This window comes from Schistocerca nitens, chromosome 1, assembly GCF_023898315.1.
Source record: "Schistocerca nitens isolate TAMUIC-IGC-003100 chromosome 1, iqSchNite1.1, whole genome shotgun sequence".
In the NCBI taxonomy this organism is placed as follows: domain Eukaryota; kingdom Metazoa; phylum Arthropoda; class Insecta; order Orthoptera; family Acrididae; genus Schistocerca; species Schistocerca nitens.
The window spans coordinates 383305808-383323487 of NC_064614.1; the positions used below are offsets into that span (position 1 = coordinate 383305808).

The following is a 17680-nucleotide window of genomic DNA, read 5'->3' on the forward strand; positions in this document are numbered from 1 at the left end:
TCTGTGGTCATCAGCTCAAACCAGACAAACAGCAAATATTTGCTACTTACTATTTATCACTTCTGGAAGGTTCATGAAGTATATCATGTTTATAATGTTTATTCTGGAATATTATAAGAGCAATCTGGCATATTCATAATTTGCATAAATAGCTCCATTTTCCATCCAGGAGTTCAGTTCTATCCTACCTCTATGCTGACGTTCGTAATAAACATGCATTCACTGCTTGGTGTCATATTTAACTGTCAACCCTGGTTTTAGATTTGGACTTTAGTGTGGTTAAGCTGTGATACTACTGTTTATTGTAAGAAAGTGGCCCTCAGTATTGCTAATGGCATTCTCAGAAGGTTAGTACTGTTTGTAGATGTGTTTAAAATACAGTATTTCTCTTACATGGGAGCCATCAGATTAGATGTTGAAAGTAGTTGTTGGAAAACAAATTTAGTATTATTTTGCAAGCTTGTTTGGTTTGACGATGACAGACTATATTTTTTGTTGCTGCCATGCTAATTTTTATTAATTCACTGACAATGATATAGTTTACAGCAATAATACATCTAAAAGTCCCAGTCCTCATGTTCTGAGCAGGTTGTGATCATGCCCAACTATGTAGTGAAGAGCAAAACAAGAGTTCCTGCAGGAAGAAAAAGTCTGAAACCAATGAGCACAATAGCTATCCATAGGAGGTTACAATCAAAGTCCTTGCTGTGCATGAATGAACAGTGTACTCAGCAAGGCAAGCAAGTATCTGAAAGGTGTTTACTCTTTCATTTTTATCAGTTAAGGAATGGACAATTTTATATGAATGTGGTCATAGTCTTTTGAAGGTAACTCATACGGAGGATGTCCCAAAACCACTACCACAGATGAAAACAGTGTGTAAATGCAAAATATAGTTTTCAACCATCAATGAAGGTGAAGTTGATTTCATTTGTCATAATGGGTTTGACCACTGATTTCTGTGCTGTGAAAGGGATTCCTCCTATTATTTATCTTGAACAGAGTAAAAAAATAACAGCTGAATAGTGCAGATATCTTCTGAAGCAATTGGATTACAATAGGAAAATATAATATTTTATCAGGAACATACAGCTGCTCACAAAGCTGCTGCAAAAGGATGAGTACTGGTGTATCTGAAGTATGAATTGATGGATTGTTCTTACTGTTCATCAGATTTTACACCCTTGGCTACCTCCTGTGATACTACATTGTGTCAACTGGAAAATACGGTGACACCATAGAAATGGTTGTGAGATATATATGAATCTGTTACCTATGGATAAATTGTTGACAAAATTACTTGCTTGAAAGGAAACTACACCAAAAAATTAGGGCCTGTTGACCATAAAATACACATTGGGATGACAAAGGTCATGGGATGGTGATATGCACATATACAGATGACAGGAGTGTAGTATACACAAGGTATAAAGGAAGTGCATTGATGGAGCTTCTCACTTGTACTCAAGTGATTCATGCGAACAAGTTTCTGATGTGATTATGGCCACGTAACAAGAATTAAACTTTGAATGCAGTATGGTAGTTGGAGCTAGATGCGTGGGACATTCCATTTCAAAAATTGTTAGGGAATGCAGTATTCCGAGATTCACAGTATCAAGAGTGTACTGAGAATACCAGATTTCAGGCACTATCTTTCACCATGGACAATGGCTGATAGCCTTAACTTAACAATCAAGAGCAGCAGCATTTGTGTAGATTTTTCAGTGCTAACAGAAAATCACACTGCATAAAATAACTGCAGAAATAAATGTGGGACATATGAAATTCATACCCATTAGGAAAGTGCAGTGAAATTGGCATTAATGGACTATGGCAGCAGATGACCAACGCAGGTGCCTGTGCTAACAGCATGATATCACCTGCAGCAACTCTCTTGGGATTATTTCCATATCAGTTTGACCCTAGATGACTTAAAAACAGTGGCCTGGTCAGATGAGCCGTGATTTTAGTTAGGAAGAGCTGTTGGCATGATTCGAGTGTGGCTCAGACTCCATAAAGCCATGTACCTAAGTTGTCAACAAGGCACTGTGGAGGCTGGTAGTGGCTCCATAATGTTGTGGGATGTGTGTACACAGAATTGACTGGGTCCTCTCGTCCAGCTGAATCAATCATTGATTGGAAATAGTTATGTTCAGCTACTTGGAGACCATTTGCAGCCATTTGTGGATTTCATGTTCCCAAAGAACAGTGGAATCTTTATGGATTACAGTGCGTCATGTCACCTGGCCACAGTTGTTCACGATTGGGTTGAAAGAACATTCTGGACAGTTCAAAAAAAAAATGATTAGGCCACCCAGATCACCAACATGAATCCCATAAAACATTTATGGGACATGATCAAGAGATCAGTTTGTGCAGAAACTCCTGCACCAGCAACACTTTCACAATTTGATACTTAACTGTAGAAAGGTACAGAGTGCCAGATTTATGAACTGAAGTTATTACAAATGAACTGTCTGGAGTGCAGTGTTTTAATTATTTATTCCTCAAACTTTTTCACATTACAAATGAGAGTATTTTGTCATAAAGAAGTGGTGGTTTCATGATACAGTTGGAACTGTTTGGTGCCGAAGGCAATTCAAATAGAAACATTTATGAAAGGTCCCATCAAATTATTCTAGGTGCTATGTTATTAGTCAGTCTTCACAGATCAGCAAATAATATTCTTTCTGCTAATTTTTTTCCAGGTAAGGTATCACAGCCTTTAAATCTTTCTTATTTTCATCTGTAATTGAATGGATTTAGGAAATAAATTCAAAGGTAGCAGATTGAATATTTCTTACATGTTTTCCTTTTTTGAGCACATTCACCTTATGGATCCTTTCCATGCCGGTGTAACATTCTTTTATTGCTACACGTGCTACATCTGTTGAATCAAATGTGATGCTGACAGCTTTTGAAGTGTTCAGCTTTTCTGTAGAGAGTATCTCATCTGCCACATCATGAATATTTAAAAAATCGGAAGTATTCATAGACATTATTTTGAAAGGTCTAACAACCTTTGCTTCCTTGACCATTTTGCATAGGTCACTGGGTGCAAATGCCTTCATCACTGACTTTCCTCTCTCTATCAAGGCAAACTCAGAGTCATAGGGGAGGAAGTGGTGCCCACTAACTAGGAAGTTGTTCTATTCATGTGAACAACCATTTGCCATCAGAAAAAGAAAAAAAAATGCCATCTTTCAATTCTTGTTCTGTGTAGCACAGTTGTCACTCCAAACAATAAGGTTTTTCTTCATTGTTATCCTGGTGTTTAATACTTTCAGAATGCATGACGTGATTTCATTTCCACCCCCACTAGTGATACTCTTATCCCACATGCACATGTAAGACTGAAGGGTGTCACCTACAGATACTGCCAAGTTGTAACAAGATAACTGGTGGTGATAAAACATCTCGGAATGCATTAGTGTGGGCACAAACATAACATGCTGCATATCAATCGATATGTAGCAGATGTCACTGTCAGGGAAATGAGAAGGACTGATGTCACTCTTCAGAAGGCTCTGTGCCATCTCGGCCTTCCTATGGTGAAACTCTAAACGCATGTGTGGCTGTGGTGAACCTGCTTTTGCTTTAATGTTCAGTAGGTCACATGTCTTTCAGGTATCTATCCTAGGTCTGTGGAAGGAAAGGTTGTGAAATTCTTTTAGAAAGACTCTACAATGATAACTGGAACTTATGGTGCTTTCAGGAAACACATTTTTAAAGTGGGAGTACATTCTTGAAATATTCAGGTCAGGACTGAGGTATTTCTTGCTTGATCTTGCTCAGCTGTAATGGCTAAATTCCCAGGGAAATTCATTTATAAGCTGTTTTATACACATTTTGTCTTCATTTCTGTATTGTGACTGAGTGTGTATTGTTCTGTGGTTGGTCAATGTTGTCTCTCCAAGATTTTTCTTCTTAATAAATATTTTCAGCCTTTTCTTTCCAGCAGCAAAAATATTCATAAAAGTGGTTTTGAAAACTGCAACAAGATACTCTGTACCATTTGGAATAGAAGACCGAACTGTTCCCTGTCGGCAACTTTCAGCAGCATTGTTGTAGGTTCCATGCCGATGATGCTGTACTGATGTGACACTAAGAAGACCCATCATTCCCTACATTTCCTTACATAGATTTACAGCCACTAAAGGGCTTAAAACTGTACCTGTGGTGAGGGATGATTCCTAGTTGGTATAACTTTCTCTCTCTCTCTCTCTCTCTCTTTGTGTGTTTCATACAGGATACCTTTCATCTTTAATTTCTTCTGTTCATCTCTGAATGATCCGCTACCATTCTTTCTCTGTCTCCCACCCATGTGGCTTTCATCCACCGTAACCTAACATATGGACATCATGTATATACAAAATGATTTGAAGGTAACATGTAGGTGTATAATATTTCATTTATTGACAATGTTATATGACTGTATATGATCATAATATTCTGCAATGCTTATACATATACCTTATAAGCTAAAGAGCAATGATTCACAAAAAAGGACAGAATAGCAGTCTATGCATACACTTACCATAGCAGCAACGTGAAACAAACACAGCTGAATGGCACATTGCTCCATTATTATGAAATCAGGCAACTTAGCACCATTGCCATATAGTGGTGGCAAGTGTAACCACTTGGAATTCTTGGTGGACATAGCACTTTCAATATGTAATCCTCCATGGTATCCTGGGCCTTTCAAACCACTTATCACATTTTTCATGAATTTGGCACTTACCACCTTTCTACAGTTAAGTATCCAATTATGCACGGCTGTAGAGGCAGTTTGGCACATTATTTCTCCAGAGGACTTCCAACATATTGTTGAATTCATGCCATGTCAAGTTGCTGCACTCTGAAGAGCAAAACGATGTCTGACATGATATTAGAAGGAATCCCATGACTTTTTCCACCTTGGTGCATCTGTTCACTGCAGAATGAGCATCTTTCACCTTGGCCATGTATAAAACATAGGTATAAAGAAACAAAGATATTATCAAATCTGAATAGGTTTAGACTATTAATATTTCTATTCTGATACTCAATTAAATATATGATTTTATATTACAGTTATTTATTGTTAACTGATCTAAGCATCTGGCTATCCTATCAAGACTTCTTTTTTCAACCCCTCAAACATGTCACAAGATCATCAAGAAATTATGAAATTATGGAATGTGTAAAGGAGCTAATATTGTCATTTTCTATTTGTGTATGTTTACTTGATTTCAGCTTTACATTAGGTACAAGGTGTACAACTTTGCTTCCACTGTTTTTCCCCAACATTTGAGGCTTTAATGAAACAAATTGGTTACACACGTATCATTCAAAGTATTTTCCATCGCTGGCCACTACTTTCTCCCATCTTTCGGGCAGTGTATGAATCCTGCGTCGAAAATATTTTTCATCTTTTGAAGCGATCCACGAATTGATCCAATTTGTGACTTCTTCATGAGATCAGAACGGAAGTGTTGGTGAGCCAGGCCATGCACCATTAATCTAAACAGATGATAGAGGGAGCAATGTCTGAAGAATATGGTGGGTGGGGTAGGACTTCCATTTTAACATTTCAAAGTATGTATTGACCTCTTTTGCAATGTGGGGTTGAGCATTGTCATGCTGCAAAATCACTTTATCGTGCCTCTCGCTGTATTCCTGCCATTTGTCTTTTAATGCTCTACTCAAACACATTAATTGTATTCAATAACGAGCATCTGTGATTGTTTCACTTGGTTTTAACACCTCATAGTACATGACACCGAGCTGGTCCCATCAAATGCAGAGCATGATCTTGGGGCCATGAATATTCGGTTTGACCATTGATGTGGAAGCATGGCCGAGATATCCCATGATTTATTGCATTTAGGGTTATCATAATGAACCCATTTTTCATCCCTGGTCACAATGCAATGCAGAAATCCCTTCCGTTTTTGCCTCTGAAGCAACTGTTCACAAAAACACAAACACCGTTCAACGTCTCTTGATTTCAGATCACACGGGACCCAAGTTCCTTCTTTCTGAATCATGCCCATAGCTTTGAGACATTTTGAAATGGCTTGCTGTGTCACTCCCTCTAATTGCGCCAATTCTTCTTGAGTTTGATGGGAGTCTTCACTCAGCAATGTCTCCAATTCTGCATCTTCGAAAACATTCTCTCTTCCACCACTATGCTGGTCTACGACGTTAAAATCACCATTCTTGAAGTGTTGAAACCACTCACAACATGTTCTTTCACTAATAGCATCCTTACCATACATACTTGAGAGCATTCAATGAGACTCAGCTGCTGTTTTCTTCTTCATATTGAAACAAAACAGTAACACCTCCCACAAATGACGAGAATTAGGCTCATAAACTGACATTTTCAGTCAAGAACAACTTTGTGAGGCAGACACAAATTGACTAATGTTTGAATGAGGTTATGTAGACCGAGGTCCAAGCTAACTGCCTGATGTGGAAGCAAAGTTGTACACCTTTCATAATTATTTTTTTTTGGTGTACGATGTACGACTGGATTCTGTTATGTGTCCTTTCTTTTTGTAATTTTATCAGTTATGGTTGCCATTCCATTTTACTGTGGTCACATAGTATTCATTGAAACTGAATTTTGTTTGTGTGCCTGCACACTAGCAAAAATTATCACATGATAATACTTAAAAACTTATCAGAAATTGAATTTAAAATTATATATCCTGTCAAAATTAACAATCCATGAGATTCTTATTTGTTTCAGCTACCATCAGCAGACAATCCGTCATCTTTGTTTGATGTATTTGTCTATATACATGGTGGTGGATTTATGAGTGGAGCTGGTAGCTACTATGGACCTGAACATCTAATGGATCGAGATGTTGTTGTTGTTACCATCAACTATCGACTAGGAATTTTAGGTCAGAATCAATAAATGTCCATTTTAATACATCTCTTATTTTAGTCCCTTGTATTAAAAAACTGCACTACATTATTATAAAATATGTTTGACTGAAATAACGAAACTTTATTTTATAAAGTATGTTGCTTGAGCCATAGTATTTAATGTAGTCTGTTCAAACAACTAATTGTGGTATTTTCATGTAATTCAAATTCAGCAAAATTTAAGTAAAGTGGTGGATGGAGGAGAAATTTCACATGAACTGAGAAAGGGATCAAAACTGTAGCTTAAATTACAACCAGCTACAGTTCAAAACCAATTGCTGTTATAATAATATCTTCATACTAGAACTTACTTTCGAACATTCCATGCAAATTTTGTGATTCTACACTTGGCCAACTGTCTGTTACAGAAAGAATGGGTTGTCTGTATCTGCACATTAGTTTTTGATATTTGTGAAGAATTTGATGGTGTGTTACAGTTACATAAATAAATGTCTATTATCAAAACTTCAGAAGTTGGGTAGGCAACATGATTTATGCAACTAGGCTATAGTTTTATTTTGGTATTCACATTTAATACATATATAAAAGAACTCCTTTGTCTATAATCTACTATCATGCACAAGTTACTAAGATGTTTTTCATTTAACTATATGATTTATATCACTTAATTTTTTCTTTAATATGTGACACCAAAGTTTTTAACAAGAGAACAAGTTAGTAGATGTTTATTATTTATTTTCCATAAGCTCCAAAACAATTCAATATTATTTTTCTCTCTCCTGTTTCATCATATAATACCTCAGAATTACATAGAAATATCTTATTATTTTGTTTAATAATGTATGCAAAGTTCTGGTAGAGAATTACAAATTATTTAGGAATAAAGAAGACAACTCACCAAAAGGCAGAAGCACTGTGACTTCAATAGGTACACGAACGAAAGGTGCAGAGCATGACTTGCTTTCGGAATGCACTTACTTTTTCAAGCATGCAGGAAAAATATACACACAAACACAGACACACTCACCTACGTGCACACTTCTGTCTCCCTTTATTGTGCTCAGTTGACTGCCAGCTCTTTCCCAGCCCACTGTGAGTGTGCTGGGGTGAGGTGGGTGTGTGTGGTAGCATGGGGTGAGGGATGGAGAGAGGTGGGAGGCAGGGAGGGGGTTTGGGGGAGCATCTAGCAGCTCATGGGAGAGTGGGAAGCCGTCTGTTGGCTAGAAGAGGTGCAGGCAGAGGAGGCAGGTGGCAGATGGTTGGGCATGTGATCTCATAGACTAGGGCATGAAATAACACAACAAGCAGCTGATGTGGGGACATAAATTGGATTGGGGTTCTGGGGCAGGAGATGGTGTACACACACACACACACACACACACACACACACACACACACACACACACACACAATTGAGTGGAGGGTGGGGGGCAGTAAGTTACCTTAGGTTTAGGCCAGAAAGGTTACAGGAGCAAAGGATATGCTATAAGAATAGCTTCCATCTGTGAAGCTCAGAAAAACTGATGCTGGTGGGGGTATGACAACCAACTAGCTGTCAACTGGAATGAATGACCGCTGTCAAACGGATGGCAAAAACAAAGTGGACCACTCAGTGGCACAACATGCAGCAGTGCACAACATGTGAGATTTCAGTGAATGCTTCACAATCCATGCCCCATGAAACCTCCCCACCACCACCAGCTTTTCTGACCTGCGCAGGTGAGAGCTATCATCCTTACAGCACATCCTTTGTTCTCATAACCTCCTGGCATAAACCTAAGGCAGCTTGCTGCCCTCCCACCCTCACCCAATAGTGTGTGTGTGTGTGTGTGTGTGTGTGTGTGTGTGTGTGTGTGTGTGTGTGTGTGTGTGTGTGTACACCATCCCCTGTCCCCTGCCCCATTACCGCCGCTGAATTTGTGCCCCCACATCAGCTAGTTGCATGCTGTTATCTCACACCTGGCCATTTGTATACCAATAGAGAGAACAGGCATATTGTAGTTACCCTTCAGTAAAGGGTCAAAATTTAAATATTACACACTTCCTCTAGCCCGGGCAAATTGGAAAAAATTGGTTGGTTCTTGTGCATTATGTGTTGTGTAGGGTTGGCTTAGTTGGCTCATAAATGCACCATTTGTTCACTGGCAGTTCCTGGGAAAAAAAATCAAAAAACAGGAATTTTGGGTACCAAGAATACCTGTTTGTAGGGATGCCATTTGTATGATTTCTGCTCATGCCAAATAATCAAAATTTTCCTGTACATTCTTAACATGATGTTCTCAGAGAGCTTTAAAACTTTCTCAATACCATCATCAATTACAGACTTTCTGCCTCCAGTCTGACATATAAAGGTAGTTTTAACTTATCTAGTTAACACATGACAAGGGTTCTGGGGTCATGGAAAGGTTCTGAGGACACCAGACTATGTTTTTCGTTGCAGTTATTTCACCAATCAGATTTTACAGTGCGCTGTCTCTCTATAATGGGCACAAGATGGGGTAAACACCTTACAAGAAACGATTTTATCGTGTGATCGTATGCAATTCATTGTACTTACAAATAAAACATTGCATTTTTTGGTATACTGTAAGTGTGGCCTAAAACGTTGTGCATTTTTTGTAAAGTAGTGTTGCATTAGATGGGAGACAATTTTGTGTTGCCCTTATATTGTGCATACTTCTTTGTTGTGTATAAGTGTAAAAGTATGTGAGTGTGTCATAATATACAAATAAAGGGTAAAAACTTTACTGATCTACAGAATTAATTTTATATAAGCAGCACACCCTGCTGTAATAGGGAAAAGAAGGGAACTGCTGAAAAGTGCTCCTGTCAGAGCACATATAGGGTGAATAGGTTTCTCTTTAAAAGACTCTGACACAAAAGTGGGAAACCAGCTGCCTCAAACCTCATTGTGCCTTCCTCAGCAAAAATTTCAGCATTTTAACATATTCACACATTTTTGTGCAAAAGAGAGTAGCAGAGAGACAGTGATGTTGGAAGAGATAGGAGACAGCACTAGTGGGAGAGACGAGAGCAGAGACAGTGCTGGTGGGTCAGAGAAAGTGGCAGTGGAAGGAAAAGAGAATGGATGAAGACAATAGTAGTAGACTTAAAAGAGAGAGGAGATACTGATGGTGGCAGTAAAAAAGAAAGAGAGGTGGTTATTTAATTATTTAGTTAGTTACTTGTTCTATAGATCATTTGAATGACTCTTTTACCAAAATGATGTGAAATGAGTCAGTTTACTGGCTATTTATACGTGATTAGTGTCAGTATTAATGAACACATTATTATTTTTAGTCCTATGCATGCATCTACACTGAATTTATTTTTTATATTTATTTATTTTTTATATTATTTTTTACTGGCTACCTGTTTTTAAGTAGAAACTTGTCACTGGAATAGGAGTTGTCCAGGATTGGTGAATTTGAATTAGATTTAAAGCTTGCTTCACTGGCTGTCAGACATTTTATGTTATTGGCCAGATTATCGAAATCTTTTGTTGCTGTATATTGAACTCCTCTCTGAGCCACTCACAGTTTTTCCAACTGGTAATAAAGATCATTTTTCCCTCTAGCACTGTAGGCATGTACATCACTGTCCTCCTCAAATTGTAATGGATTATGAATGACTAATTTCATTTTTGAATATATTTAGAGTGACAGTGAAGTTAAAATACCCAGCTCCTTGAAAAGATACCTACATGACATGCATGAGTGAACATGACATATCATTCTTACTGCTTGCTTTTGTGCAAACAATACTTTCTTTCTAGGGGATACGTTATCTGAGAAAATTATTCTCTACAACATTACTGAGTGAAAATATGCAGAATATGTCAGGAGGTGGATACATGTGTTTCCAAGATTAGGAATTACATGAAGAGCAAAAGTAACTGAATTTAACTGTTTGAGAAGCTCAGTAATATGCTTCTGCCAGGTACACCCAAAAATATGGAGCATTCTACTCTATTTACTGACTCCTGGTAATGTGTCACACCAATTTTTGATATGACTCTACTCATTGCACAGAACTGAATGTAGTGTGTTTTTCTTTTTTTTTCAAAATTTCATGAGAGTCCATGTTCAGAGAACTGCTTAATAATTATTTGGAAAATATCATTCACCAACTTTTCTGTTGCTTTTTCTGTAATGAGATTTATTATAACATTAGTATCATCTGAAAAAAGTACCAGTTTTGCTGGTTGAACGTTTAGTGAAAGGTCGTTGACTTATAGAAGGAATAGGAGTGGGCCCAAAAAGGAATCCTTTGGGACTTCTCGGCGATTTCTGCCCCCAGTCACTAAAATTTTCCACCTTTCTGACACTGTCAGAATTATTCAGCATGACCTTCCACATTCTGTTTGTCAAGTATCATTCAAACCAGCTGTGCATAAAACCATCAATACGAGAGGACTTGAGTCTTCTAAGAGAGTATCATAAGGATTGGCCAGTGTGACCCACAGTCATACTACATACTCTGGTAACTTACTTGTACCCTGCCCAGTGCATTCTTGATGCTCAAATGCTTTTGTGTTATGATGTTTTACTCATTGCCATACTTCTTTTAATGTATTGCTCCATGTCACTAAGTCATGTTCTCCACCAAAATCACTCTTCAATCTGTCTGTTGGTAGCTCTTTTACCCCCATCTTTTGACAGTACATGGGAATGTGCTTGTTGTAACACTTCAGTTTGTAGAGCTGCCAGAACGATAACACGTGGACTGCATTTTGTTGATCTAAACCTTTGTGCATAAGAAATTGTGGTTGTTTGCAATACAGTTGGCATTCTTTGTCAGCTGCTTGTGCCTTCTTCCAGTTCATCAAACTTAATGCAGATTCTTGTAACACCACAATTGTCCTACTAAGTTTGTCTGCATTTGTGTGTTTAAAAGCAAGCTTGTGAACTACTTCATATTGAAATTCATTTAATTTCAGTGCTTATGTTGTTAGTTGACTTGAAGGGTCTTTTAGCACCAATAACCACTTTAACACGCATGGTCTGTAACTGTTTTAAATTTGCGACCATATAAATAACAATAGAAATATGAAATACCATATATTAAAGCTAGCATCTCTTTTTCTGTAGTGAAACCATTGCACTCAGCCATATTTAGCTGATGAGATGCAAATGCTACTGCATGTTCCTGACCATCTACATTTTGATTTAAAATGGCTACTAAAGCAGTAATGTTTGCATCACATGATAGTATAATTTCTTTGGTAAAATCAGAAAAAACTAATAATGGGTCTGAAGTTGATATCACTTTTAAATTTTGAAATGCTATCTGACACTCTGATGTCAAATGAAACATAGCCCCCTTTTTCAATTATCTGGTCGGTGGCTATGCAATTTCTGTAAACCCTTCAATGAGTTTTTAGTAATAATTTGCTAAGTCAACTAATGATTGTAATTGTTTTACTGTTTGTGAAACCACAAAATCACACACAGATGAAGTGAGATGAGAATCTATCCTCACCCCATCTTGGCTAATAATATGTTCAAGGTAATTAACTTGTGACTATGCAAAATGATATTTGCCAATGCTCAGCCTGAGATGAGCTGTTCTTAACCTATTCTTAGGCATTTCACATGTTAATCTAAATCTTTAGGATCCACTATGGTGTCATCCAAATAGACCATGCATTTTCTAACCCTAAAGGACTCCTCCTAACAAGATCTGGAATGTTGCAAGTGCGTTCTTTAACCCAAAGGCAATCTGGAATATTGATAGGGAGTGGGTTGTGCTGTAAATGTTGACTTAGGCCTATCTTGCAGACATACTCCAATTTGGCAATAACCACTTCTTAAATATATTGTGGAAAAGAATTTAGATCACCCCAGGTTATCCAAAGTCTTGGTTACATTAGAAATTGGGTACACATCAGTTACTGTATGTTCATTTCAAAATCTGTAATCGCAACACAATTGCATCCTATTGTGCCTTTCTCAAGCCGCTGATCCATGAACTGTTCTATCAGTGGCTGTGGGTGCCTTGGTAACTGGTGTGTGATTACCATTGAAATCCAGTACTGAGTAATGAGTATGGTTGGTAATGGACCTTCTGAATTAAAGAAATCTTTGTACTTAATTAACAATAACTCCATGATCAATTGAGTGTTACCCTCTAAATGACTGACTTCACTACAATACAGATATACTGATGGTTTGCTTGATACTGTTATCTACCATTGACATAGTGATGTCTTTTTCATCAAGTACTTCAATTGTAGCTATTACTGATCCCTTTGGAAGACTCACTTCATCCATTCTGAAACCATTCAGGTTTATTGGCCATTTATGTCCCTAGCATGTCTCTTCTACTTTGCATTAAACAATACTGTTCATCCAAAGAGCCACTAATAGACAATGGTTCTATGAAACATAAAACTTGTTGTAGTACATCGAGATCCATTGTAACCCAAATTAGCATTCCTATACCTGTGACACAAAACAACTTTGAATGCCCTTGTACACATTTTATTTGGTGCTACCTTAGCAATGGGTGTACCTTGTGTCATAGAAACGTATTTACATCTGTTGTATGCATTAGAAATGCATTACTGTTGAGTTCAATTGTTTTATGTTAAAGGTCGATTTTAGCATGATGCCTAACCAGAAATTGAAAACCAGGTATTGCAGAAAGTCCCTGCCCCGCAGCCAGCAACACTTCCATTTGCCCACAAAAATATATGTTTCCTACCTTGAACTTGAGCTGTGTTGCCCCTACTGAATCTATACTATTATCCTGTATCACATGCAATCTGTACCTTGGGGTTTACAGTTTCCTCTCATCCATGAGATCCAGACTCACAAACAATGCATGTGCCCCTGAATCTACCAGAGATCTGTAATCCTTTCTATTTGCCCAAGCTATCAGGCAACAATCCACCTCTGCACATATTTTTACAGTACTGTGGTTTACTGAATACACTTCCTGATAGAAGTAACATTCCCATTAGTAATAAAGGCTTCTCGGGCTTACAACCATGTCAAGTAGTTTAAAATCCATGAACTTCCAGCCGAGTACTCCTTGGCCATTGTCAAGTGGCGACTGTCTTCTGGTTGCTGCTGCCATCCTTATATAGCCACGCTGCATTCAGTAACATCACTGGTACTTGCTCCATCACCCGTTTCAGTCTTCCAATGGCTGGGTCCCATACTGTGCTTAGCTGTACGCTGGCGTCTTTATTGAACATGTTGTCAGAAATTTTTATTTCAATTGCTTCTTTTATTATGCTATCCCAAAACCTGTTAATCCATGTGATAATAGATGTCTTTTTGAATGCAATGTGATGACCATTTTCTAATTCATGCTCTGCTACTGCTGATTTCTCTGTCTCTTTAGGAGCTGGCTTATATTTCCTTTTATTGAACGGCAAGAACACAAAATTCTTTGAGTCCTCCTTTGAGTCTTTCTGCTTACATGTTTTCAGAACAATAGCTTGTGAAATCTGGTGGTTGCTGTAGCCGTTTTCCTCAAACACTTTCCGTAAATGGCTCAGTTCCTTTGGCAAGTTTTCAGAATCTGAGACAGTTTTGGCTCGATGCACTAAGGTCCTCAGAACAGAACTTCTCTGTGATGAATGGTGATAGCTGTTAGCGTGCAGATATTAGTCTGTGTGGGTGGCTTTCTGGTAAATGCTGTGGCTGAGACACCCATTTGCTTTGCGGCTGATGAGGATATCAAGGAATGGCAAGGCACCATCTGTCTCTATCTACATTGTGAACTTGATGTTGTCATGGATGTTGTTGATGTGGTCCAAGAATTCTCCTAGCTTTTCATGTCCATGAGACCAGACAACAAATGTGTTGTCAACGTAATGATGAAAGCAACTAGGCTTTTCTGGAGCTGTGTCCAGGGTGATGTTTCCAAAGTACTCCATGAATAGACTGGCTACAGCAGGAGCTAACGGCTTCCCATTGCAACGCTGTCTGTCTGGTTGAAATATTCTCCATCATACAAGAAATATGATGACGTCAGAGTATGCTTGAATAAATCCACAACACTGTTGTCAAATAACTGGGAGAGCAGATCTATAGAGTCTTTAACGGGAATGTGACTTGTATTTAGAAAGAATGCGGCTCGTTTCTTGGCTTTGGATTGGAAATGGATTGATGCAGCCACAGTAGCAAAACAAATGTCATCACAGAGGGCAACTGCGGAAAGGCAGGAAGGGCAATTCGGCTGGCTTTCACAGCAACAGCATGAACCAGAGCAGGAAAACAACAGAACTCAAAGTTATCAACATGACGACAAGAATCATCAATACAGATGCCGTGTCAGCTCTCAAGAAGGGACTTAATTATGCACCAATGCTGCAGAGTATCCCTTTTGCTGACATAATAAGTGGTGTGGAACAAGCAGTTCACAAGATGCCCAGTGAAACTGCAAAAGAAATTCGCCGAGAAATGAGACATGTTCTTTCTAAATCCAAGCTGTTGACGTCAAACATGACAAGATCTGAGCATAATGATCTTTTTGAACTCTGTAATGATCCACAACTCATAGTTCTGCCAGCTGACAAGGGCAATGCAGCCATCATTATGGAACAAGCCGACTATAACACAAAGATTTGGTTGATGCTGGGGAGGAGACATATCAAAAACTGCCAAAGGACCCAAGTTCAAGAGTAATGAGGAAGAAGTCAGAGCTTCTCAAGAGGTCTTCACTGGACGAGAATGTCATCAAAAATGTCCTTCCTTGGGCACATTGATCACCTAAATTGTATGGTCTTCCAAAGGTTCATAAGAAGAACACTCCTCTACACCCCACCATGAGCATCATTCCATCACCGACTTACAGACTTGTGAAACATATGACCAACCTCCTTACCCCACACATTGGTCACTGTGTGCACCACATCAAGAATACAGCTGACTTCATCAGTCAAATTAAATGCCTGGGTCTTGGAGAAGGGGATATTATGCTCAGATTTGATATAGTGTCATTGTTCATGCATGTTCCCATTAAAGACTCTATAGATCTGCTCTCTCAGTTATTTGACAACAGTGTCGTGGTTTATTCAAGCACACTCTGATGTCATCATATTTCTTGTATGATGGAGCTCCCCAGTGGGAGCTAGGTGGTCCTTACCCCCATAGTGCTTCTTTCCAGGTGATAAGTGTTACATGTACCAATTTTGTTTAAATCAACCCAGGTGTTTAGAAGAAGACATGGAACATGCAAACATAATTACATTAAATATACATTGTATATGATACAAGGTGTTTCTCCTAATATCATCAGGCACATTTCCTATGGTGTTTCAGCAGTACTTAAACTTGGTTTTAAGAAGTGTACCTGGAGTCTGCCCCAACAAATGCCCCTTATCACCCCTTTCACGGAACATCTGATATCAAATGAAAGCATTGGTTTGTTTTGTCTAATAAATAAAATTATTTTGAATGTGAAATAGCTCTGCTGTATGATGGTAGGAAACAGCTGGGGAAGGGCGGCACACATGTTGCTGCTGGAGTGCTGGTTACTCTTTGCACTTTACTGTTTCTTTTAAGACATATGTGACACTAAACTAACCTGGGAGCACACTATTGAATGGGCACACAAAATTCCTGTTCAAAACATTTTGTTTGTAATGGGAAATGAACTGACACTTTCCATTGACATTGGGTAGAAAGACATGATGAACAGTGTTTGTTTTCGCTGATTGAGCTCTTAGGAGAGACACCCAGTATATGACTCAGATATGAGTTAGAGACTATCCTAAGATGTTCTGTCGTTTTACATTATCCAGGATGAAAAATTAAATTAACAACATTCCTAGCATGGTGTAGTTATTTCCAGTGGAATAATTGGCATATTAAGTGCTGTAAAATTACCCAATTTATTGAAATGTTTTTATTTCTTTATTTGGAATTTCTGTACTGAATACAGAAGTTAAGTTATTTCCAGTGTAATAATTGGCATATTAAGTGCTGTAAAATTACCCAATTTGTTGAAATGTTTTTATTTCTTTATTTGGAATTTCTGTACTGAATACAAAAGTTAACAGTAGAAGAAAAAATATTGACATTGTTCTTTTATTTTCAGGTTTTCTAAGCATGGAACATGAATTGCTTCCAGGAAATAATGGTCTTAAAGATCAGTCAATGGCTTTATCATGGATCAAGAAAAACATTGAAAGATTTGGGGGTAACCCTGAAAGTATTACTATTTCAGGGACATCAGCTGGAGGAGCCAGTGTACATTTCCACTATTTATCTCCATATTCTAAAGGTAAGTGATGGAACTTTGTTTAAGCCTTAGAAAAAGTAACATTTTATTTTCTTTTTGCAACCAATCATCATCTTGTGTAGTTTCCAACTAGTGACCAAGTCTATATGTTCTGTTGCCCAGCATCTTCCTGTCTTTCCTTTGCTCCAGTCTTAATAATATCAAATATTATATACTGATTCTATTATTTGCAAATGATGGTGGTATTGTTGGTCAATATAGAGAGTAGCATACGTGATTAATGCAGTTAATTATCTACTGCATGTTATAACTGTTGTCTTGTTGTATTTTTATTCTGCCCATGTGAAAAGTCCTTGAAATATTAACGTATCATTTTGGTGTCATTTCTTCCCTAGAGACAGGTACACCTATCCATCACCAAGTTGTAGCAAACACATTACAGTAAGAATTTGGAAGTGAAAATATTAGCTTGCTGTGAGCCAGACAGTTAAATCATTTTATAACATTATAGATTAAAAAAAAAAAAAAAGTCTACTCACCAAGCGGACAGGATTTAACTTTTACAAGCTTTTGGAGCCAGTGACTCCTTCTTCAAGCAGAA

At 38.0% G+C, this 17680-nt stretch overlaps 1 protein-coding gene across 1 annotated transcript in view; it reads left to right on the forward strand.

The window, feature by feature from the left end:
* Positions 1–17680, forward strand: part of LOC126249059 (venom carboxylesterase-6-like) — a 216619-nt gene that overhangs the window by 118953 nt on the left and 79986 nt on the right. Inside the window, exons 3-4 of the mRNA XM_049950704.1 lie at positions 6740–6896; positions 16936–17121. Of these exons, the coding sequence (XP_049806661.1) occupies positions 6740–6896; positions 16936–17121 (343 nt within the window). The remainder of the gene's footprint in view (positions 1–6739; positions 6897–16935; positions 17122–17680) is intronic.